Genomic DNA, 26,051 nt, shown 5'->3' with positions numbered 1-26,051 from the left:
TGATGGATTGAAATGACTCTAATCGTAGAATCACCTATGCTGGATCCTGCAATCCACCAGCAATCACAATTTAGGAATAGCATTGTTCTCAATGTGGGCATTCTGTGGGGTTTATGTTGACCCAGATTATGCAATCAATGGCTAAACATTGGCACTTGGTGTTCACCTCGACAAAATCTTCCCACAAAATTTTATTGGGCCCCAGTGCTTTGACTTCCCCTTTTCTGATAGTTTAAATTTGGCACATTCTACCAAGGCTCTGTAGAATCTAGCAGCAAGGTAGGCAGTAGGGATGCTGATTGAAGAACCCTTCCAGGTGGCAAAGCAGCAAGTAAAAAAGTAGAAAAATTATATTTAAATCATTGGTGAAAACTGCAACAGGGCACCCTGTGGAGGAACAGAGTTTCGCTGACTGGCTTTCGGATGCGTGTGTGAATGCCAGTAGATTTGCCTAATAATAACCAGCCTTGCCATTAATTATACTGCAAGCTGTGGAACATTGTCTTTTAGGAGCTGGAGCATGCTGGAAATCAGAAGCACTCTAGTCTACAAATGGTAGTGTAACACAGGAAAAATTTGCTTAGATACAACTGAAGCTCAGCATGGTGGCTGGTAGCAGCAGAACACTTCTGTTCCTTCTGACTCATGAGCAGCGCTGGGAAAACATTTACCTCCTGGATCTAGCTGTTTTCGCCACTCTTCGACCCCGATTTCCTCTCCACAGCACGTAAATTTAAAACTGGGATATTTGAGCTAAGTAGCCTCATTAAAGTTGTTAAATTTCAGACCCTTCCATGGAGAGCATGTTAGTCACTTGACCTCCCACCCCCATCCTTAGCCTGTCCCCTGTTAAAAATGGAAATGGGCATGTTGGGGGTCGGATTATGATTTTGGAAATTTTAACCCCCACGTTGCCCCTTTAATCCCTCCACCACCACCAGACAGGCAAAAATTACCTGCACCTAATCACCATCACAGCCATCATCTTTTCCGTTTTCGTCGAGGCTGGAAATCAGGGAGCTGTAGGTGTCTCATTATAGGGAGAGAAAGGAAAGTAAATTTTCTTCAGGCATTATATTGGTCATCATGTCTAAAGGGCAACTGAGTTTGTACAAATGTGACAGCTATAAGTTGTGGAAACTGCAAATCATAAGCAAATTCAATGGGGCAACCAATACGATCTCAATCAGCAATTTTAATGATCATTATAACATGGCGGTGAGTACAAAAGGTGGACATTAACCCATTCCTTTGGAGCAGGATCTTCAAGTCTTATTCCTGACTGCTCTGTCCTCCTACTGTGGGGTGTTTATTATATGTTCTTTACTTAATGAGAATTTCTGACCTGTTCCCAGATGATCAGTGGCCCAGCAACCTCTATTGCCCATTTATACAAATAATCATCATGCATTATTGCCAATCCTGGTTTCATTTGCACCTGTCCACCAATGCACCTTTCCCCGCCCCCCAGCACACAGCACACCCCCCACCCCCCATGCCACCTCTGCGAACTTAACCTCTCTCTCTGATGTCAGCAGTTTTCAGTAGACACAATTTGGGCAAGCTAACATGAGTGAGTGTAAGATTACAGCATACCTATTAGTTTATTTAATCTCCCAGTTTTTCCTCTGTGTGAATGGAATCTCATGCATAGATCATGATATGAAACCTGATCCTGGTTTATTATTACAGAGAAAGTTTGCACCATATTGCATTTTTTTTCTATGCCCCAGTCAAAGTTAAGTAATCAAGTGACACTGACAATGCTATATTGCTGAAATCTACCTTTTGCCTATAGTAAATCCATCCTTGTTTTCTGAAGCCTCCATGACCTCGGCCTTCCCTATCTTGTAATGTCCTTCAGCCTCAATCCACTGCGATAACTGTATTCAGCTAATTCTTGAGCATCCCTGATTTTAATTGCTCCATAACTGGTGGCTGTGCCTTCTGCTGCTGAGACCCTAAACTCCAGAATTCCTTCTCCAAACCTCTCTGCCTCTCTTTCTTTCCTCTTCAAGATGCTACTTAAAGCCCACCTCTTTGACCAAACTTTTGCCCATCTCCCCTGATATTGCACTATGTGACTTGGTGTCAAATGTTTCTTTATAACACTCCTGTGAAGCTCCTTGGGGTGCATTTTATTACATTAAAAATACAGCATGAATAGAATTTGTTGTTATAACCTTAGTTGTGCTGTCTGATTTAGAGTTTTATTCTTCTGTTAGCCGAAGACAAGGAGAACACAACAGGTCTTGTGTCAATTCAGTGAGCTAATTACAGTAACAAAGATTTGCATTCAACTCCTGGGCATTGCTGCTTGAACGTCTGTTGGTTAGATTTTACCATCATGGGGTTTTTGGGTGGCCAATGGGTTGTGAAGTGTGGCACACGTAAGCACCATGTGGCTGCAATATCATACAGCCTGGCTGTGCACAGTTCTGGATGAGGCATCGGAGTATGTGCAAAAACAGGTTTACAAGGATGGTACCAGAAAGGCATGTTATACCTTTCAGGGAAAAACTGAACAGGCTGGTACTCTGTTCTGTAGAAAAGAGGAGCCTCGGGCTGACCTGACAGAGATCTTTAAAATTATGAGTGGGTTCGATAGAGTAGGCTTATAGAAAATCCTTCCACTTGTGGAGGAGACCAGAACTAGGGGATATAGTTACAATATAGTCACTAATAAATCCAATAAGGAATTCAGAAGAAATTTCTTTATTCAGAGAATTTTGGGCATTGTGAACTCACTTCACAGAGTGGTTGAGGTGAATAGCTTAGATGCATTGAAGGGAAAGCTAGATGAATAGATAAAGGAGAGATAGATAGATATGTTGAAGGGTGAGATGATATAGGAAGAGGCTCATGTGGTGTATACAAACTGACATAGACCAGTTAGGCTGAATGGTCTGTTTCAGTGCAGTAAAATTCTATCTAACAGTGTTGTTCATCACCTTGCTGCTTGCTGTCATGTTTGCCCAGAGAGTAGCTGATTACACATCACAAGTAATTCATTGGCAATGAAGTGCTTTGGGACGTCTAGTGGATGTGAAAAGCTTAAAATGTACGTTCTGCCTTTTGAGCACATGAGAAATATTTGGTGAAGCTCTGAAACTGTAACATTCATTATAAATTGAAAAGAAAACAGCCCAGAAAATGCTGGAAATACCCATCAGGTCTGCCAGGATCTGTAAAGAGAAAAGATCAGTTCATATCTTGAGTTGTATTCCCATTATCGCTTCCCCTGAAAGGCCGACACCTGAAATGTAAACCTGTCTTTTCTTTTTCCAGTGTTGGTGAGTCTGCTGTGTGTTTGCAGTGTTTTAGTTCACAGTTCCAACATGAACAGCTAGGATGTTTGACTCCATACAGGGCATGTGGAATACATGACCTTGTTAATGTACAATAAAATCTAATTGGATTAGAGTACAATGAACAGTGATTTGAGATTTACTACAGCAGGGCAAAATGAGCCTTTTAATTTGCAACTGAGACTATAAGATAATGTAATTGTGACTTAAAATGGGATTCATTAGTGCAGATTTGCATGTATCTTCGTTCTGTTTTAGACTAATGTATTTATTATCAGATTGGACTATTTTACAGAAGAAATTTTACATTTTTATTTTCAATGAATGTGCAGCTTTGCGTCTTGCTGAGAAAGGATCTGTTTTCAACTCCATTTTCTGCTTCATTATGGACAGAAGCAGCTTGAGCAGCAACATTTTCTGAATTGTTAGTTGACCAGTATGTGTGCCGATTGATAATGAGTTTCCATATAATCTGGGTTGCGAAGCTGTGCTTTTGTTTAAGTATTAGCTGCTTTTATTGCCCACTGATTGCTCATTTGTGCTCCAATCCAGCGAGGCCTGTGATTTTATCGCCCCAAAATTCAAGATCTCTCTTCCCCAAGACAGACGATTTCCACCCAGCCACCCATCACCCAAGAACTCTATCCCACTCCTCCCAACCATAGTGCCTCCCAGACCTCCAACCCCCTCATCTTCCAGACCCTTCATCTCCCTCCTGTCCCCGAGACCCTTCACCCACTCTCCCTGAGACCCCTTATTCCCCCTCCTCTCCCCGAGACCCTTCGTTCCCCCTCCTCTCCCTGAGACCCTTCATCTCTCCCTCCTCTCCCTGAGACCCTTCATCCCCCTCCTGTCCCCGAGACCCTTCACCCACCCTCCTCTCCCTGAGTTCAACCTTGATCAATTCTTAACAATGCACCAGAGCCTCAGTTCAAAAGTTACTGGAATGGAAATTCAAAGATTTAGTACTCAACTGTTTTGAAATATTTTATGGAATAAACCGAATTGCTACTCCCTTGAATGTGCCTGTGTGTCAGTTTAAGTATTTCATTTGTAATTAAATTAATTCTAAACTGTGCATTTTAATTTGACAATATGATACTTAGCACCTTATATTGTTGACACCAGATCTTAATGGTGAGTCAGCCATCCAGTGTCTGCTGCACGACAAGAGAATAGAAAGCTTGTGGTTAGTCTTGTGGCCTATCATAAACAAGGTGGTCATTGGAGACAGTGTGCTGTTTCTGCATGCTGCCATTTTGTTGTGAACGCACAGGATGTTGTATAGAAGCTGAACTATAATGACATTGTTGGGCTTGATGCTAGCCTGTGATTCTACTGTTGAATGTTTCTTTTGATTTAATCTTTAAAAAAAGTTATTCGTTAATAAAAAAAACAAGAAACTTGAAGGTCGTTCTCAGTAATGGACTGATGTGATCACTCATGGACAATATATTCATTACCAGTGACAATATTCTTTTCACTTTGTTGTCTCATTCAGCAATTTATCACTCACTGAAGATGTGTTTTTATGTAATGTTTAAATTCCAGAAGTTGTAGAAATGCTTTTTACATCTTTATACGGGGTGTTAGCAAGACATAAATTAGATTTTCAGTGTCTGTCATATATAGTATGTGTACTGGCAGCAGTTAGATTTATAGGTGCTGTCTTTATCGAGGAGGCTGGTTGCAGCTCATTCAGCAGCTAATTGTGCATAAGGTGACCAGTTGACCAGCTATCCTCACTCCTATTCTGTGCTAAGTTATGCACAGTGCTGTGCACAGTAGGAATCTTTCAAATCGAGAGATTCAGCTAAAGTGAAGCTGAAGCAAATGGTTTATTGTCAGTATCTTTAAAATGGGATAGTTCCTGGTCATTTGCTATGTATCCTGGTTATCATTCACATGCAGTGAATTCTCATACTTTTTAGCTCCTTTCGATGTGATCAGTAAAGGCAGCGACCTAGAATCCCTTAGATTTGAGGCTGAGATTTGCGCTGTTTAGTGTATGAGTCAATGCCAGATGTGTAACAGAACAAGTTACTGATCTTCACCACTGGTAGCAACTACAGCATGGGGAACAGCAAGGTACCAATACAAAAACAGAATTACCTGGAAAAACTCAGCAGTCTGGCAGCATCGGCGGAGAAGAAAAGAGTTGACGTTTCGAGTCCTCATGACCCTTCAACAGAACTGCCGGACCTGCTGAATTTTTCCAGGTAATTCTGTTTTTGTTTTGGATTTCCAGCATCTGCTGTTTTTTGTTTTTATCAGCAAGGTACCAATGTTGTTTCCTGAGTGAGAAATGTCTCTCCTACTGGCCTCCCACAAAGTTGGTGACTTGTTCTGTAGCACTGGAAGTTCTCTGGGTATCTTAGTCAAATGGTCATTTTTCAAATGTGATCTTAGACAGTGGGTATTTGCATCATATTTGACACTGCCTATAATCTGAGCTATGCCCTAGAGTGTCATCACTGAACTTCTACAAATGTACTTCCCAGTAAGAGGAGTTGTGTGATGGTTTAGAATGGAAGCCCCGGTTACCCTCCTGTCACCACATTGCCTGGGATGAAACCTGGGGGCTCTTTTGTGGCTCACAAGCAGGCCATGTGGTACATTTCAAAAACAGAATTACCTGGAAAAACTCAGCAGGTCTGGCAGCATCGGCGGAGAAGAAAAGAGTTGACGTTTCGAGTCCTCATGACCCTTCGTCGAAGGACTCGAAGGACTTCGTCATGAGGACTCGAAACGTCAACTCTTTTCTTCTCCGCCGATGCTGCCAGACCTGCTGAGTTTTTCCAGGTAATTCTGTTTTTGTTTTGGATTTCCAGCATCCGCAGTTTTTTTGTTTTTATCCATGTGGTACATTTGTTCACTGACATGTACCTATGAAATTGTTAAATAGAATGGGTAGACTATGACACAAGTGACACAGTTGACAAGTTGTGTGGGTCGTCTTCACTCAATGCATTCGGCAAAACAACTAGGAAGTTACTGAGTAGAATTGTTAGTCTGTTTTTTTATTCCGTTACAGTTTAATATGTATTTAAGATACTTGAAGGCAATTATTGTGGTGCTTGTAACATCCTTCAAACAGGTTATTTTGATTTAAGATTTTATTTTATTAGTATATTTACTTCTGTTTTGTCTAGGTATAAAATATATATTTATGTATAGTTGGTTAGATAAATCATTTCAATCATAGTTGTTCCTGAGAGCAAGGGTCAGTAAAATATTTGCAATGACTAGATCTAAATGCTATTTTGTAAAATATTTTTATAGCTCTTGTTGGATGCTTTTATAGGTATGTGACTAACAAAAAGTTGGTGTGTTTTTATTTAAAAAGAAATACTGATGAGTTATGGACTGTGCTTATAGTACATGCAGTTTGTTCACATCAGGTACTTTAGGCAATTCAGTTTTACGAGAAATCTTCTATTGTTCATTTCAAATATTGAAAGCAATATTTTGAAAACATCAGGTATGAAAGAAATGTGACATCTATGCAGAAGTGTTGCCCAGTCATAGAATTCAAACTGTCCTTGTTGATGTTGCAGGATTTGGCACAATTGGAGATAATATGTAAACAGCTTTATGAGGCCACAGATCCAGCCCAGCGATTGCAAGCAGAGAAAGCCTTGATTGAGCTCACTCAGAGCCCAGAATGTCTCAGCAAGTGCCAACTCCTACTGGAACAAGGAACAGTAAGTTCATTTTTATCCTTTGGTGTGTTCATGCCAAAAGAACTGGAATTTTTTTTCTACTTGCTGTCCAGTGATGAAGAGGTTCCAAAAACCGATGGGTTTTTGTGACAATTGAAGGTAGTTTCATGGTCACTATCACTGATAGTGGCTTTATATTCCAGATTTAATAAAAATAAAGCTGCCGTGGTGGGATTTGAATCCATGTCCCCAGAGCATTAACCTGGATCTCTGGATTACTAGTCCAGCGACATTACCAGGATGTCACCATTTCCCATACATCTGTTGCCCTTGTCTTTCCAGGTTGTAGACGTTGCAGATTTGGACGGTGTTGTTAAAATAGCCTTGGTGAGTTACTGCAGTGCAACTTGTAGATGGCACATATTGCTGCCACTTTGATGGAGGAAATGAAAATTTAAGGTAGTGGGTGGGTCTCCGGGCTGCTTTGTCATGAGTGTTGTTAGAATCATACTCATCCAGACAAGTGGAGAGTATTCCATCACACTCCTGACTTGTTTCTTGTAGATGGTGGACAGGCTTGGCCTCCAACTACCAGAACCACCTTCCTTTGTGCTAGGTACGATTCCAGCCATTGGAGAGATTTCCCCCTCACTGCCTCCCTCCCTGATTCCCATTGACTTCATTTTTACTAGGGCTCCTTGATGCTACACTTGGTCAACTGCTGACTTGAGGTCAAGGGGAATCACTTTCACCTCACTTCTGGGATTCAGCTCTTTTGGCAGTGGATGGACTGAGGCTGTAATGAGATCTGGAGCCAAGTGTTCCTGTTGGAACCTAACTGAGCGTCGGCAAGCAGTTTATTACTGAGTAAATGACTCTTGTAGAACTGTTGATAGCAACTTTCTTCGCTTTGCTGATTATTTAGAGTAGACTGATGGGACAGTAATTGGCTAGATTGTATTTGTCCCACTTTTGAAGAACACTATTATCCATCTAATCATAGACAGAATATCATATGTAATGGCTTCTCTTCTGTCTTCCCCACTGTTTCCGCTGGTGTCACTCCAAGGATCTATCCTTGGTTCCCCCTCTTCCTACTTCTCATCTAATGCTTCCCCTCAGTGACATTGTCCAAAAGCACAGCGTAAGTTTTCGCAAGTCTGAGCAGCGAGATCAGCAAGGCTACAGAGCGCAGAGAGTGATGACAGAAGCTCAGTTCAAGCGGAGAGAGACAGTGAGGGCAATGGGGCTATAAAGAGCATGGAAATGGAAGTTGAGAACTCTGTCCAAGTGGCGAGAGACAGCGGGACTACAGAGAACATGGAGAGGGAAGGCGGGAGCTCAGTCCAAGCAGCGAGAGGCAATGAGAGCAGCAGAGCAACAAAGAGTGCAGAGAGGGAAGGCGAGAGCTCAGTCTGAGCAGTAAGGGACAGAAAGCACAGCGGGACTATGAACAGCATGGAAGGTAAAGGCGGGAGCTGTGAGATGACCAGGATCCAGGTAGGTGATTTACTGATGAATATTTCTGATCTAAACTAGGGAATAAACTGGTGAGCGTTATCTTTATTACTACCGATAAGATGTATTAAGTATTAGTAGGAATTATAAGTATTAATAATGTTTTTCAGTATTGATAAGATTTGTTGATAGCTAGGTTTATTTGTATTGATCAAGGTTTACTGTGGCTACAAGAGCAGATCATTGTGGCTTTGGTTCAAATATGGACAAAAGAACTGAACTCCCGAGGTGAGGTCAGAGTGTGGCATCAAAGACCCTTAGCAAAACTGGAGTTAATGGGAATCAGGGAGAAATTCCTGCTGGTTGGAGTCATACCCAGCAGAAAGGAAGATGGTTGTGGTTGTTGGAAGTCAGCCATCTCAGCTCCAGGACATCACTGTAGAAGTTCCTCAGAGTAGTGTCCTCAGCCAAACAATCTTCAGCTGCTTCATCAATGACCTTCCTTCCACCATAAGGTCAGAAGTGGGGTTGTTTGCTGATGATTGAAGAATGTTCAGCGCCATTTGCGACTCCTCACATGCTGAAGCCGTCCATGTCCAAATGCAGCAAGACTTGGACAATATCCAGACTTGGGCTAACAAATGGCAAGTAACATTTGTGCCACACAAATGTCAGGTAGTGACCATCTCCAACAAGGAAGAATCCAAGCATCGCACCTTGATGTTCAATGGGATTATCACCAGTGAATTGCCCCCTATCAACATCCTTGGGGTTGCCATTGACCAGAAAATGAATTGGACTAGCCATATAAATACTGTGGCTACAAGAGCAGATCAGAGAATTGTGTGATGAGTAACTCACCTCCTGACTCCCCAAAGCCTGTCCACCATCTACAAGGCACAAGTCAGGAGTGTGATGGAATACTGCTCACTTGCCTGGATGAGTGCAGCTCCCACAACACTCAAGAAGCTTGACACTATTAAGGACAATGCAGCCCGCTTCATTGGCACCACATCCACAAACATTCAGTCCCTCCACCACTGACGCACAGTAGCAGCAATGTGTACCATCTACAAGATGCACGACAGGAATTCACCAAGGCTCCTTCCACAACACCTTCCAAACCCATGACTACTACCATCTAGAAGGACAAGGGCAGCAGATAGATGGGAATACCACCAACTGGAAGTTCCCCTCCAAGTCACTCACCATCCTGACTTGGAAATATATCGCCGTTACTTCATTGTCGCTGGGTCAAAATCCAGGAACTCCCTTCCTAACAGCGCTGTGGTTGTACCTACACCACATGGACTGAAGCGGTTGAAGAATGCAGCTCACCACCACCTTCTGAAGGGCAACGAGGGATGGGCAATAAATTTTGGCCTAGCCAGCGAAGCCTACGGCCCGTGAATGAATAAAAAAAGAAATGTGAGGTGATTTATTTTGGTAGGAAGAATATGGAAAACAATATAAAATAAAGGGTTCAATTCTAAAGGGGGTGCAGGAGCCGGGGGACCTGGGTGTATATGTACATAGGTCATTGAAGATGGCAGGACAGGTTGAAAGAGCAGTTAATAAAGCATACAGTATCCCGGGCTTTATTAATAGGACAAGGAGGTTATGTTGAATTTGTATAATATACAAGTTTGACTTCAGCTGGGTATTGCATCCAGTTCTGGTGGCAGACTTTTGTGAAGGCAGTGGAGAAAGTGTAGAAAAGATTCACGAGAATGGTTCCAGGAATGAGGAACTTTAGTTATGAAGATGGATTGGAGCAGCTAAGACTGTTTTCCTTGGAGGAGAGAAGGCTGAGAGTAGATCTGATTGAGGTATTCAAAATCATGAGGGGTCTGGCTGGCGTAGATATAAGAAGTGTTCTGACTTGCGAAAGGATCAAGAACAGGAGGGCACGGATTAAAGTATTGGCAAAAAAAACAAAAGCGATCTGAGAACTTTTTCTCACAGTGACTGGTTAAGGTCACAGAAAGGGGCATGTGGTACATGAGACAACGCCTGAGTGAGGAGTTGGGTATTTGGTTCAGGTGGGAATTTCTAGTAAGCTTTTCTTAACTTTAAATTTAGATTAAAAGTTAGGTTCTTACTTTCAAACCTTGTTAGTTGAGTAGCCTAGTTAAACAGGGAGCTATCTGAAGCTTCCTGCTTCAGCAGAAAGTAGTTGCCCTCAGCAGGTGTTAATTACTGCATCAGAAAGCTAAGCGAGTCATCAGAGGTTCTATAAAAGCAGAAAGATTTTAAACCCACATGCAGAAAGGGGTGCACAGATAGGAAACTAAGCTTTAGTGAGGTGTAGATTGAGTGACAAGCTGGGAATTTGGTTCAGGTGTGAATTCAGGGAAGAGGGGGAAAAGAGGTGTTCCTTTTTCTACTTTTTTTCTGACTCCAGTGGTTTGTAAGTTTCCTTCCTTATCTCTAAGCTAGGTGAGTGCAACTTTCTATTACTTTACTTTTGTAAATTATTAACTATTTGACTAATTAAATAAATAAGGTTGGACAGAAATGGCAGGGTTGGTGGTGTGCTGTGACTGCAGCGTATGGGAATCTGTGGAATGCACTGCAATCCAGGATAACCATATCTGCAGCTTAGGTAACTTCAGCTCTGAACTGCTGAGCTGGAGTCTCAGTTGCAGATATTGTGGGGCATTGGGGAGGGGAAAGTTACCTGGACACTTTGTTCCAGGAGGTAATCACACCCCTTAAGTTAGGCAGAACTTCAGAGTTGTTCAATGGTTAGGGACAGGAGGATAAGACTACGATTCAGGCAGGTAAGGGGAAACAGCATGCAGTGATGGAGCAGCTTCAGTCCTGACTTTGTCTAATAGGCTTGCTACTTGTGTGGATGAGGAGAAGGACTGCAAAGTGAATGAATGGACTGACATGGTGGCACCATGGTGAAGGATGCCATTCAAGTTGGGGGGGGGGCAGCAAAGAGGAATGTGGAAGTGAGAGCATAGTCAAGGGGATAGACACTTCTCTGCAGTTGAGAGGATGAGTCCAGTCTACTGTGTTACCTGCTTGGTACCAGGGTTTGGGATATCTGCTCAGGGCTGGAGAGGAACATGCAGTGGGAGAGGGAGGATCCAGTCATTGTGGGCCACGTAGGTACCAACGACATAGGTAAGACTAGGAAAGAGGTTGTGCATAGAGAGTATGAGGAGCTAGGCACTGAAGTAAAACACTGAACCTCAAAGGTAATAATGTCTGAATTATTATCTGAGCCATGTGCAAATTGGCAAAGGCTAAATAAAATTAGAGAGATGAATGCGTGGCTCAAAGGCTGGTTTGGGAGAAGTGTTTTGTGGGGCACTGGCACCAGTACTGGGGAAAGTGAGGGCTGTACTGTTAGGACAGTCTACACCTGAACTATGTTATGGCCAGTGTTCTAATGAGCTGCATAACTAGGGAAGTAGAGAGGGTTTTAAACTAAATAGTGGGGGTAAGGGATCAAACTTGGGAAGATGTGGTAAACCAAAGAGTAGAGACAAGGCAAGAGAGAAATATATTCATATGGAAAAGGATAAACAGACCATGACAGAGAAGGACAGAGAGTACAATCTAAGAGAACTTCAACAGAAGTACAATCTAAGATAACTTCAACAGATAAGGCTAGGGGTTACAAAAATAATGAAAGGACAAAACTAAAGGCTCTGTATCTGAATGCACATAGCATTTGACACAAAATGGATGAACTAATAGCGCAAAAGAAATAAATAAGTACGACCTGATAGCCATTACAGAGACGAGGCTGCAGGATGACAGTTTGGGACCTGAATATTGAAGGACACATGACATTTAGGAAGGAGAGGAAAAACGCGGCAGGAAGACTGTTAATTAATGATGGAGTTAGCATAATAGAGAGGGATGTCCCAAGTTCAGGAAACCAGGATGTAGAAGTGGTTCAGTGAGGGATGAGAAATGATAAAGGCAAGAAGTCATTTGTGGGAGTGGTGTACGGGCCCCTAACAGTAACCACACGGTAGGATGGGGTATAAAGAAGAAAGAATTGGAGCTTGTCAGAAAGCTATGGCAATAATCATGGTTGATTTTTAATCTACATATAGATTGGAAAAAATCAGATGGGTAAAGGTAGACTAGATGAAGAATTTATAGAGTGTTTTCAGGATAGTTTCTTAGAACAGCACGTTCTGCTATCAACCAGAGAGCAGGCCTGGTATTGTGCAATGAGATAGGATTAATTAATGACCTCATAGTGAAGGTGCCTCTAGGTAGCAGTGATCATAATATGATTGAATTTTACATTCAGTTTGAGGGAGAAAAGAGTTGGCTAAGACTGGCATTTTGAACTTAAATAAGGGCAATTATGAGGGCATAAAAGTAGAGCTAGTTAAAGTGAACTAGCAAAGTAGGTTAAGAGATAGGTCAATAGAGATGCAGTGGCAGAGATTTAAGGAGATATTTCAGAAAATTTAGAACAGATACATTCGAATGAGAAAGAAAAATTCCAAGGGGAGGACCCACCAACTGTGGTTAACTAAAAAAGTTAAAGATAGTAAGAAACTTTAGGAAAAAGCATAAAATTGTGCAGGTGGTTGGCAGGTCAAAAGATTAACAGAATATAAAAAACAGCTAAAAGATTGATAAGGAGGGAAAAATTAGAGTACAAGAGAAAACTAGCTAGAAATATAAAAACAGAAAGTAAGTTTCTAAAGATATTTTAAAAAGAAAAGAGTTAAAGTGAGCGTTGGCGCTACAGAAAGTGAATCTGGGGAATTAATAACGGAAAATAAGGAGACTGCAGCTGAATTGAACAGCTAATTTGCATCGGTTTTCACAATGGAGAATACAAGTAACGTCCCACAAAATGGCTGTAAATCAGGAAATACAAGGGAGGAAGGAACTCATGAAAATTGCAATCACCAGAGAAGTGTTACTAAGCAAATTGTTGGAGCTGTGGGCTGACAAGTCCATAGGTCCTGATGGACTTCATCCTAGGGTCTGAAAAGAAATGGCTACTGAGATAGTTGATGCGTTAGTTTTAATTTTCCAAAATTCCCTAGATTCAGGGAAGGTTCTATTAGATTGGAAAATAGTGAATGTAACTCCTTTGTTCAAAAAAGGATGGAGATCAAGCAGTAAATTACAGGCTGGTTAGCTTAACATGTGTCAGAGGGAAAATGTTGGAAATTATTATTAAAGACGTTATAGCAGGGCACTTAGATAAATACAAGATAATTAGGTAGAGTAAACATGGTTTTGTGAAAGGAAGATCATGTTTAACCAACTTATTGGAGTGATTTGAAGAAGTAACGTGCTGTGGATAAAGGGGAACTGGTGGATGTACTGTACTTAGATTTGCAGAAGGCATTTGATAAGGTGCCATATGAAAGGGTAAAAGCTCATGGTGTAGGGGGTAACATATTGGCATGGATGGAAGATTGGCTTGCTAACAGCAAACAGAGTAGGCATAAAAGGGTTATTTTCTGGTTCGCAAGATGTAACGAGTAGTGTGCCACAGGGATCAGTGCTAGGCCTCAACTTTTTACAATTTATATAAATAACTTGGTTGAAGGGATCGAAGGTATGGTTGCTAAATTTGCTAATGACACAAAGATAGGTAGGAAAGTAAGTTGTGAAGAGGACATAAGGAGACTACAAAGGGATATAGAATAGGTTAAGTGAGTGGGCAAAGTGGCAAATGGAAAATTGTGAAATTGTCCATTTTGGTTGGATAAATTAAAAAGCATATTATCTAAATGGTGAGAGATTGCAAAGCTCTAGGGTGCAGAAGGATTTGCATGTCCCAGTGAATGAATTGCAAAATGTTAGTATGCAGGTACAGCATGTAATTAGGAAAGCTAATAGAATGTTATCATTTATTGCAAGGGGAATTGAATACAAAAGTAGGGAGGTTATGCTTCAGTTATGCAGGGTATTGGTGAGACCACATTTGGATTACTGTGTACAGTATTGGTCTCTTTGTTTAAGGAAGGATGTAAATGCGTTGGTAGGAGTTCAGAGAAGGTAATAATATTAATACTAATACCTAAATGGGCAGGTTGTTTTATGAGGAAAGGTTAGGCAGGCTATGCTTGTATCCGCTGGAATTTAGAAGAGTAAGAGGTGACATGATTGAAATGTATAAGATCCTGAATCTTGATTGGGTGGATGTAGAAAGGATATTTCCCCTTGTGGGAGAATTTAGAATGAGGGGTCACGGTTTAAAGATTTGAGACAGCGATGAGGAGACATTTTTTCTCTGGGGTTTGAGAGTCTTTGGAATTCTCCTCCTCAAAAGGCATTGGAAGCAGAGGTAGATATACTCTTGATAAGCAAGGAGGTGAAAGGTTATTGGGGATAGATGGGATTGTGGAATTGAGGTGACAATCAGATCAGCCATGATCTTATTGAATGGCGGAGCAGGCTCGAGGGGCCGAGTGGCCTACTCCTGCTCTGAATTTGTATGTTCGTATGTTCAAAATGCACTGCCTGAGAGTGTGGTGGAGGCAAGTTCAATCGAGGCATTCAAAAGGAAACTGGAATGTTATTTGAAAAGAAACAATGTGCAGGGTAAGGAGGAGTAGGCAGAATGGCACTAGGCGAATTCTGCGCTGTAACAGTTCTGTAATATACTGGATGATAGTCAACTGTACTTCACTAACAGCTCTCTCGACTCCTCCACTCCTGCTAAATTATCAGACTGCTTATCAAACATCCAGTACTGGACGAGCAGAAATTTCCTTCAAGTAAATAATGGGAAGATTAAATCATTGATTTTGCTCCAAACTTGATTGCTTAGTTACTGACTCCATCTTTCTCCTTGGAAACAGTTTGCAGTTTGAGACTAAACCAGTATGTTCGCAACCGTGTTGTCATACTTAACCTCAAGATGAGCTTCTGATCCCATATCCGCACCATCAGTGAGACCATCTATTTCCACATCCATGTTATTGCCTGACTTTTTTATTTATTCATTCACGGGATGTGGGCTTCGCTTTTGTTGCCCTTGAGGAGGTGGTGGTGAGCTGGCTTCTTGAATCGCTGCGGTCCATGTGGTGTAGGTACACCTACAGTGCTGTTAGGAAGGCAGTTCCAGGATTTTGACCCAGTGACAGTAAAGGAACAGTGATATATTTCCAAGTCAGGATGGTGAGTGACTTGGAGGGCACTTCCAGGTGGTGGTATTCCTATGTGTCTGCTGCCCTTGTCTTTTGAGATGGTAGTGGTTGTGGGTTTGGAAGGTGCTGCTTAAGGTGCCTTAGTGAATTCCTGCAGTGCACCTTGTAGATGGTACACACTACTGCTACTGTGCATTGGTGGTGGAGGGAATGATAGTTTGTGGTTGTGGCACCAGTCAAGCGGGCTGCTTTATCGAATCATAGAGGTCCACAGCACAGAAAAAGGCCCTTTGGGCCATCAAGTCTGCGCCGGTCAAACAAGTACCCAACTATTCTAATCCCATTTTCCAGCACTAGTCCCATAGCCTTGTATGCCATGGCATCGCAAGTGCACATCCAAATACTTCTTAAATGTTATGAGGATTTCTGCCTTTACCACCCTTTCAGGCAGTGATTCCAGATTCCCACCACCCTCTGGGTGAATAAATTCTTCCTCACATCCCCTCCAAACCTCCTGCCCCTTACCTTAAATCTATGCCCCCTGGTTATTGATCCTTCCACCAAGGGGAAAAGTTCCTTCCTGTCTACCCTATCTATACCCCTCATAATTTTGTACACCTCAATCATGTTCCCCCTCAATCTCCTCTGTCAGGGAAAATAACCCCAGTCTATCCAATCTCTCCTCATAACTAAAACTCTACAGCCCAGGTCACATCCTGGTAAATCTCCTCTGCACTCTCTAATGCAATCACATCCTTCCTATAATGCGGATTCCAGAACTGCACACAATCCTCTCGCTGTGGCCTAACCAGCATTTTATACAGTTCCAGCATTACTTCCCTGCTCTTACATCTATGCATCAGCTAATAAAGGCAAGTATCCCATATGCCTTCTTAACCACCTTATCTACCTGTCCCGCTACCTTAAGGGACCGGTGGACATGCATACCAAGGTCCCTCTGATCCTCAGTACTTCCCAGGTCCTACCATTCATCGTGTATCCCTGTGCCTTGTTTGTCCTGCCGAAGTGCATCACCTCACACTTATCTGGATTAAATTCCATTTGCCACTGATCAGTCCATCTGACCAGCCCGTCTATATCCTCCTGTAATCTAAGGCTATCCTCCTTGCTATTTACCACCCCACCAATTTTCGTGTCATCTGCGAACTTATTGATCAACCCTCCTACATTCAAGTCTAAATCATTTATATATACCATAAACAGCAAGGGACCCAACACCGATCCCTGTGGAACCCCACTGGACATAGACATCCAGCCAGAAAAACACCCCTCGACCATCCCCTCTGCTTCCTGCCACTCAGCCAATTCTGGATCCAATTTGCCAAATTGCCTTGGATCCCATGGGCTCTTACCTTCGTTATCAGTCTCCCATGCAGGACCTTTTTCAAAAAGCCTTGCTGAAGTCCAAGTAGACTATGTCAAATACATCGCCCTCCTTCATACACATGGTCACCTCTTCGAAAAAGTCAATCAACTTGGTCAGACATGACCTCCCCTTAACAAAACCATGCTGACTGTCCTTGATCCATCCCTGCCTCTCCAAGTGTAGATTAATTCTGTCCCTCAGAATTGCTTCGAATAGTTTCCCCACCACTGACATTAGACTGATTGGCCTGTGTAGTTCCCTGGTTTATCACTTCCTCCCTTCTTGAATAACAGTGCCACATTTGCTGTCCTCTAGTCCTCTGGCACCTCTACTGTGGGCAGAGAGGTATTGAAAATTATTGCCAGCGCCTCTGCTATCTCCTCCCTGGCCTCACTCAATAGCCAAGGATTTTATCCAGGCCTAGAGATTTATCTACTTTTAAGTCTGCCAGACCATTTAGAACCTCCTCCCTTTCTATGCTAATTTCTTTAATTATATCACAGTCCTTCTGCCTGATTTCCATACCCACATTGTCCTTCTCGTTTGTGAACATCCAGGCAAGTGGGGAATATTTCATCACACTCTTGACTTGTGCCTTGTAGATGGTGGACAGGCTTTGGGGAGTCAGGAGGTGACTTACCCATCGCAGGATTCCTAGCCTCTGACCTACCCTTGTAGCCACAGTGTTTATATGGCTAGTCCAGTTCAGCTTCTAGTCATCCCAGGCTGTTGATAGTGAGTGATTTAGCAATGGAAATGCCATTGAACATCAAAGGGTGATGGTTGGATTCTCTCTTGTTGGAGTCCATTGACTCCAGTTTTGCTAGGGCTTCATGATGCCACACTCTGTCAAATGCGGCCTTGATGTCAAGGGCAGTCACTCTCATCTCACCTCGGGAGTTCAGCTCTTTTGTCCACGTTTGAACCAAGGTCATGATGCCATGAGACTTCATGTGGTCCAGAATTGATATTGAGACTCCCATGATTGTGTAGATGTTAGAGGGCAGCTCAGAGTCAACCATTTTGCTGTGGTTCTGGAGTCACAATTAGGCCAGACTGGGTAAGGATAGCAGGTTTCCCTCCCTAAAAGATATTTGTGAACTAGATTGATTTTTACAATATCCGTGGTCACCATTACTGAAATAGCTTTGTACTCCAGATTTGTACATTAATTAAACTATATTTCTACAGCTGCGATTGGAAACTCCTGTTTTGAGAGCATTAATCCAGGTCTCTGGATTACTGGTCCAGTAACATTACCACTGCTGCCATTCTCAATACTTGCTACCATCTGCCCTGTTCTATACTTCCAAAATCTGTTCTAAAGGAAAAAAGACTTTATTTGTACTTGCTCATACCAGGCGGCCTCCTATTGATTATGTAGCTTCTCTAAAGTCTCAATAACTGTCCCATTGTGTGGAGGTCGAAACTCACGCATGACTGAAAAATAAGTTTTGTTAAGTTTTTATATAGGCTCACCAATAACTTTTGGCTTGAATATTCTGTACTTCCTGAGGTAAAATATTTTATTCCCTTAACTTTTATTTGACAGTCTCATCAGGCTGAGGTCCTGCCTTAAATATTGTGATTGTCCCTCTGCTTTTCCACAGCAATAAGCCCACTTCCATTCAGAATATAATTATTGCTGTTCTTTTTACCAAAGTGCAGTACCTCAAACTTACTAAACAAATTTGTGCTAAATCTTCACAATTGTGACCCAATTTTTAAGCAGTATGTATACATGCCTCGGAGTTCCAGGTTTGATTTCCTGAGTTACCATCTCAGCTGGAGCTGTAGTAAGTGTACTGTCATTGCCATTGAGCTGCACGTTCCAAAGAAGGGTCATATCAGACTCGAAATGTTAACACTGTTTCTCTCTCCACAGATGCTGCCCGACCTGCTGAGGTTTTCCAGCATTTTGTTTTTATTTCAGATCCCCAACCTCCACTGTACTTTGCTTTTATATTAGATTGTTTTCATTTTTTCTGCTTCTGTGCTATAATTATTTTTTGAGAAGTATGTTGGTGGCAGTGGGGGTGGCCGGGTGGAAGAGAAATTGAGTGAGAGGCGCATGCGCATGCACGCACACACACACACATGCACACACACACACACACACACACTATTTCAGGATGAATAGAATTAGGAATTCTCTGCCACAAGTCAGCGTTGAAGTGGAGTGTCTAAACACTTTTCCCTTAATTTCTTCTAATTTCCCTGGCTTAAAAAATAAATTCTCTGGAAAGTTAGGAGATTTTATGAATCACTAATAGGTTAACAGGCCATATAGGATTACATTTTGGAAAAGATTTTGTTTCTCTTTCCCTCTGTGGAACATTCAGTTCTCAGTTACAAACCACAGGAAAAATAAGGCAGAGGCTCATGATGTCAGGTCTTGTTACCCAAGGATTTCGTGGTGATTTGAGCTGGGGACCAGAGTGCTTGTGCCTGGAATGACTGTGTAAATGTGTTTGGAGGAATTAACTTTGACATCCTACCTGTGGAGCCATTTATTTGGAGGATCTGAGAGGGGCAGCTGTCAAGGCCAGATAGCTGTGTGAGGATTTTTTTCACAGGGGCCCCTTTGGACCAGATTGCTTTCAGCTGTTGTACATGGACAGCAGATCCTGTTGCCTGTAGCCATTTCTGGAGTTGGGTTTTCCTCTCTGGGGTGTGTTCGACTTAATCTACTGACTTTAACTTGGTAATATGGCTGGCTTGGGTTACTGTTGGTGTGCTGTGCCTGACTAGCTGGAGAAATAAGAAATCAGAGCCCGTGAGTTTTGAGATCAGTTTCCAGTCAATCAGTTGAATTTCAGTGGAAACATTTAATTCAAGGTTTGCATGATAGATGTTTGTAACATTTTAGAGGGATTCTTCAGATTTCTTCACCATGGTAAGTTTCTAACCAAGCAGTTCAGTTATACGGCTGAACAGCTTCTGAAACCTCCACACTGTATTAATACATGCAGTTAGAACTATCCCTGGCAAATTTGAGAGAAATGTGAGACTAGGGCCCGGATTTTCGCTGAGGCAGGTAGTGCAAATCGCAAAATTTCCTGGCTCTCTGCATTTGCCTTGGGAGAAACTCCTTGAATGGAGTGATCTTCATTCTGGGGGTGCTGATGCAGAATAGAGTCAGGCCCACCAGCTCTGGATGCAGATTGGGGGGGCCACCGGCTGCCAAGTGCCAGAGTGGGCTGTTTAAAAGACCCACCTCAGTTCTGTCAGACTTTGTCCCAGTTGTTAAATTTTAGACTGTCTAACCCTTACCCCTCGCAACCTATTGCCCCCCACCCTCCATGCCACCTCCATGCCCTAATGCCAATTTATTGCCAATTCATACCCTACTAACCACCTAATGGCCCCTTAGTCCCAATGTCAACTTAATGCCACCCCCTCTCCCTACTCTTGGCTGTTACACCTCCATGCCAACTCATCCAGTTGCTAACATGGGTAGATCACAGGAGTCATGTTGAGATGAAACAAAATAAAGCTCTAAATATTTATTACAGCCTTCACCATGTTAAAAAAAGGCTTCTGGAATGACATAATGATAGCACTAAACATCAACAAACAGCTATTGTAACTGCGAGCACATTTTTTTCAACCCTCACTGATACAGACAGCCTGTTTTTTTAATTTATAAAGGGCTGGGGATTTAAATAATTTCACATCATGACAGTTCTATAGACCTTATCTGCCTTTCAAGAGCATTTATGTCTGCTGTAAAAAATTGTGACTCCCACACTGCAGCTTAAGGCCCTTGCTACAGCAAAAATAGGGTCTGTTTGAATTCAACACAATTCAAATGGCCTTGCTGAGTTCAGGTTACCTTTGTGAGAGTCATACCCCAGAAGGGAAAAAAAAATAGTTTCGACCAGTACTCTTAATTCCCAGTTTTTATTGGTGTTCTATTTTAAGGTATACAAGACCAGTTTGGACCAGTGTTCTTATTTCCCAGTTTTCACTGCTTTTTTCCTCATGGGACCCCTCCCCCTTTTCCCCACCAGTGAACACAAGATTTGCCAGAAATGGGGGTGGGACTTCCACACCTGGGCCCGCCCACTATTTTTAACAACTCCTCAATAATCCAGGCCTATGTCTCCAGTTTTGGGGCAGTGTGGCGTAGAGCCATATTCTACCTATTAGTATTTTTCGGCCGAATTAGGATTAGGCTTGTGTCTATATCCTTCACAGGTTTTCCTTACGTTCCTGGCTTTCCCAATTCAGTTAGTATACTAATGGGAGGGTAGCCAGTAAGGACACCCACTCCCCACCACCTGTGTGCCCCCAGCCTTTCTGTCTTGCTCTTTTGCAGCCGAAAACTGATGAGCCAAAGAGCAGTAACAATCTACTTGTAAAATTGTTGTAGTGGTTGATGCTGCCTGCTACTATACCAACCAATACTGCCATGAGCTTTTGTTAAATTTTTGTGGTAATGATTTTGTTCAGAAGCTTTTATAAGTATATGAGAAAAAAAGTTTAGTGAAGACAAATGTAGGTCCCTTACAGTCTGAAACAGGAGAATTTATAATAGAGAACAAGGATATGACAGAGCAATTAAACAACTACTTTAGTTCTGTCTTCACGGAGGAAGACACAAATAACTTCCCAGAAATAATAGAGAACCAAGGGTCTAGTGAGAAAGAGGAGTTGAAGGAAATTAGTATTACTAAAAATAAGTGCTGGAGAAATTAATGGGACTGAAAGCTGCTAAGTCCCCAGGCCTAATAATCTACATCCCAGGGTACTAAAGGAGGTGGCCCTGGAAATAGTGGATCCGTTGGTTGTCATCTTCCAAAATTCTGTAGATTCTGGAATAGCCCCAGCAGATTGGAGGGCGGCAAATGTAACTCCACTATTTAAAAAAGGAGGGAGGGAAAAAACACAGAATTACAGACTGGTTAGCCTAACATCAATGGTAGGGAAAATGCTGGAGTCTATTATGAAGGATGTGATAACAGGACATTTAAAAAATATCACCGGGATTAGACAAAGTCATTATGGATTTATGAAAGGGAAATCATGTTTGACAGACCTACTGGAGTTTTTTGAGAATGTAACTAGCAGGATAGATAAGGAAGAACCAGTGGATGTGGTGTATTTGGATTTCAGAAAGCTTTTGATAAGTCCCACATAAGAGGTTAGTGTCCAAAATTAAAGCATGTGGGATTGAGGGTAATATATTGGCATGGATTGAGAATTGGTTAGCCGACAGGCAACTGAGAGTAGGAATAAATGGGTCTTTTTCGGATTGGCAGGCTGTGACTAGTGGGGTACTGCAGGGATCAGTGCTTGGGACCCAGCTATTCACAATATATATCAATGATTTGGATGAGGGAACTAAATGTAATATTGCCAAGTTTGCTGATGGCACAAAACTAGGTGGGGATGTGACTGGTGAGGAGGATGTTAAGAGGCTTCACGGTGATTTAGACAAGTTGAGCGAGTGGGCAAATGGCAGATGCAGTATAACATGGATAAATGTGAAGCTAACCACTTTGGTAGGAAAAACAGAATGGCAGAGTATTATTTAGATGGTGACAGATTGGGAAATGTTGGTATACAAAGGTACCTGGGTGTCCTTGTACACCAATCACTGAAAGCAAGCATGCAGGTGCAGCAAGCAATTAAGTAGGCATATAGTACATTGGCCTTCGTTGTGAAAGGACTTGAGTACAGGAGCAAGGATGTCTTACTGCAGCCACACAGGGCCTTGATGAGACCGCACCTGGATTATTGTGTGCAGTTTTGGTCTCCTTACCAAAGAAAGGATATGCTTGCCATCGAGGGGGTGCAGCAAAGGTTCACCAGACTGATTCCTGGGATGGCAGGATTATTATATGAGGAGAGATTGAGCTGACTAGACCTGTATTCATTGGAGTTTAGAAGAATGAGAGGGGATCTCATTGAAATGTATAAGTTCTGACAGGGATGGACAGATTGGACGCAGGGATGATGTTTCCTCTGGCTGGGGAGTTTAGAACAAGGAGTCTCAATCTCAGGACACGGAGTAGGTCATTTAGGACTGAGACGAGGAGAAGCATCTTCATGCAGAGGGTGGTGAACGGTGGAAGCTGAATATGTTTAAGAAGTAAATAGATTTCTAGACTCCAAAGGCATCAAGGGGTATGGGTAGAGAGTGGGAGAATAGCGTTGAGATGGAGGATCAGCCATGCTCATAAGGAATGGCGGAGCAGGCTCGAAGGGCCGAATGACCTACTCCTCTTTTTCTATGTTTCAGACGACTATTCTTTTAGACTCGTGCTGAAAGAAGAGGCAAATTAAATTTGTACACATTTTTAAGCAAGTGCATGTTGCAGGAATGAAAAGCTATTGACGATATTCAGGTAGTGTGTTTTTTTTCCTTCACGGGATGTGGTTGTCACTGGCAAGGCCAGCATTTGTTGCCCATTCCTAGTTGCCCTTGAACTGAGTGGCTTGCTAGGCCATTTGAGGGCAGTTAAGAGTCACCCAGAGTGTGTCCACTGTAATGACTTTTAATTGCCAACAAGGACTGATCTGGAAAAGCTTATCCAACAGTCTGCTCTGTGGATGTAGTGTGAATAGTCCTGTCTCCTAATGTTCTGTATTTTAAGGTTTAAACTGCCCATGCCTTTCTGGATCTATATTGGAAAAAATAAATGCTTACTATTTCCACCTCTAGAAGCTGTTAAGGTTCTGTTTCATTCCCTTACACTGGAGCTTGCTCACTCCTTTAAGTGAGTGCAGGGCTTTAAATTGAGTAAATGATGCCCTTATTCTGCCTTGTCTCCAATTTTCCACTCCCTATTATGGATTGACCTACTGCTGGTGGCAGTCACATTACTCTAGGTGAAACAATGTAAAGCTGCTGACCCTGTGATGTATGACAAAGGCCCCGGGATATTGCCAGCTGAAAGTCTTACCCATTCACACTCCCCCCAGCATATTAGGGACACAGGGATATCAGGACATGGCACTCACAGTTTTAGCTGGTAATTTCTGAAATTTCAAATGCATTTTTGTGGTTTCAGTGCATTCTTTAAAAAATGCCCCTAAATGCTTGAAGTGAGGTAGCTGTGTTTAAACGTTATATAAGTCCTGATACAATTGCACTTGTTGGAAGCATATACATTTTGTATCCTTAAAATCTAGACTCAGAATGGGTACATCACCCACTTTCAAATTGGACACAAGTGTAAGCCAAACGGTGACCACAGAAACTTATTACCGGATGTCATAGGAGTCATAAATCGCAACAGCTCTTTCAAACACTGAACATAAAAACGTGAGAAGTAGGAGCAGGAGTAGGCTATTCGGCCCCTCAAGCCTGCCCCGCCATTCAATAAGATCATGACTGATCTGCCTCAGGCCTCAACTCCTCTTTCGTTCCAGCTCCTCATAGCCCTCAACTCTCCGATATTTCGAAAATCTATCTAGCTTCTCTTTAAATACTTTCAGTGATCTAGGCTCCACAGCACACTGGGGTAGAGAATTCCAGATATTTACCACCCTCTGAGAGAAGACATTCTTTCGCATCTCAGTTTTAAATGAGTGCCCCCTTATTCTGTAACTAATTCCCTTAGTTCGAGATTCCCCTAGTGGAAACATCTTCTCAACATATAAGAACAAAGTTCTTAAACTAAGTTCTTAAATAGGTTCCTGTGATTTTGGACCGATCAATAACAAAAAGTACTGCCCTTTAGGTGTTCAAATAATGAACAATTGCTGCTTTAACTTTCAAGTGTTTAACTTCATTAACTTGTTGTAGAATCTAGAAAATTCCTCAATAAAGAGCATTTCTAGCAATTGTTGGCTTGTGCAGTTATAAAATTAAAGGCCATAGGGAAATAAAATAAAACCGCTGTGAACTGTAAATTTCAAACTAGAAAATGCAGGAAATACACAGCAGGTTCAGCAGCAAAAGATGGGCTAATCTTTGCAGCAGAGACTATTCATCACAGCTAAAAAAGGAAACCAGGTAAACGCTTTCTAAAAGATAAATGTAAATTAAGATGTGCATTTGAACCAAGTTAAACTATTTGGAATGACCTTCTAATTCTCCCATTGTAGCATTTGATTGTTTCTTCAATAATTTCATAGTTTTTGCCTCCACTGTTGCACTCACATGTCCATCCTATGTTCTGCTCACTCTTCGTGTGCAGAAGAACTTCCTGACCCGTCCTAAATTTGTCTTTTGCCAGTTTGGAACTGTGTCCCCAGACCTATTGTCATGCTTTAGTTTAATATAATTTCCAGATAGACTGTTTTATTACCGTTTGCTGCCTCTACAACTCTATAAGGTCATCTTCCTGTGATACTGAGGATCCATAGAATTGATTAAAATAAAGACTATATCACCCCCAGTTGCCCCTTCCCATTTCCTGTGTACTTCCCATGCAAGCACAGGGGATGTCGTACCTGCCCTTTTGCCTCCTCCTCCTCACCATCCAAGGCCCCAAACACTTCTGGTTGAAATTATTTATTTCTACTACTTTGAATTTAGTATGCTCACAATGAGATCTCCTCTACACTTTAGAGATTAAATACAGATTGTGTGGCGGCTTTGCAGAATACCTCTGCTCAGTTTGCAAGTGTAACTGAAATTCTAGTCACCTGTCATTTTAATTCTCCCCTCTGCTCCTATTCTAACCTTGCTGCCCTGAGCCTCCTACACTTATTCAATGAAGCTCAATGAGGAACAGCACAGCATCTTTCAGTTGGTCACTTTGCAGCATTCTGGACTCAACATTAAGTTTAACAATTTCAGATCATAACTTCTGCCCCCAATTTGTTTTGTCTTTCATCATCATTGGTGGATGATTCTGGTTTCCCATTTACACCTTCTCCAGACACGTCTTTTGTTTCTTTACTTATTCAATTATCACTCCCTTTTGCCTTGCACCATCATCCCTCCTTGTCATTCAGGCTCTTTTATCTCCCAACCCTATCACAGACTTACCCTTTTATTTGAACCCCTCCATCACTTTCCTTGTCTCTGCACTTGCATTCAACCTGTTGGATCTTTAACTTTTTCCAGTTCGGATGGGAGGTCATCGATTTGAAGCATTAACTTTGTTTTACTCTGACTGCCAGAGCTGCTGAGTATTTCTCACATTTTCTGTTTTTAAAACAAATACTTGGGTTGGAGAGCAAG

The 26,051-nt window shown here is 42.1% G+C and overlaps 1 protein-coding gene across 1 annotated transcript in view; it reads left to right on the top strand.

Moving 5' to 3' along the window:
• Positions 1–26,051, top strand: part of LOC121281476 (ran-binding protein 17-like) — a gene marked incomplete at its 5' end in the record, with an annotated part of 1,080,904 nt that overhangs the window by 5,657 nt on the left and 1,049,196 nt on the right. The window contains one exon of the mRNA XM_041194421.1: positions 6,866–7,012. Within this exon, the coding sequence (XP_041050355.1) occupies positions 6,866–7,012 (147 nt within the window). The remainder of the gene's footprint in view (positions 1–6,865; positions 7,013–26,051) is intronic.

This window comes from Carcharodon carcharias, chromosome 8, assembly GCF_017639515.1.
Source record: "Carcharodon carcharias isolate sCarCar2 chromosome 8, sCarCar2.pri, whole genome shotgun sequence".
Classification (NCBI taxonomy): Eukaryota; Metazoa; Chordata; class Chondrichthyes; order Lamniformes; family Lamnidae; genus Carcharodon; species Carcharodon carcharias.
The sequence above is the reverse complement of the archived record's forward strand: the minus strand, read 5'-3'. Positions and strand labels throughout refer to the sequence as shown.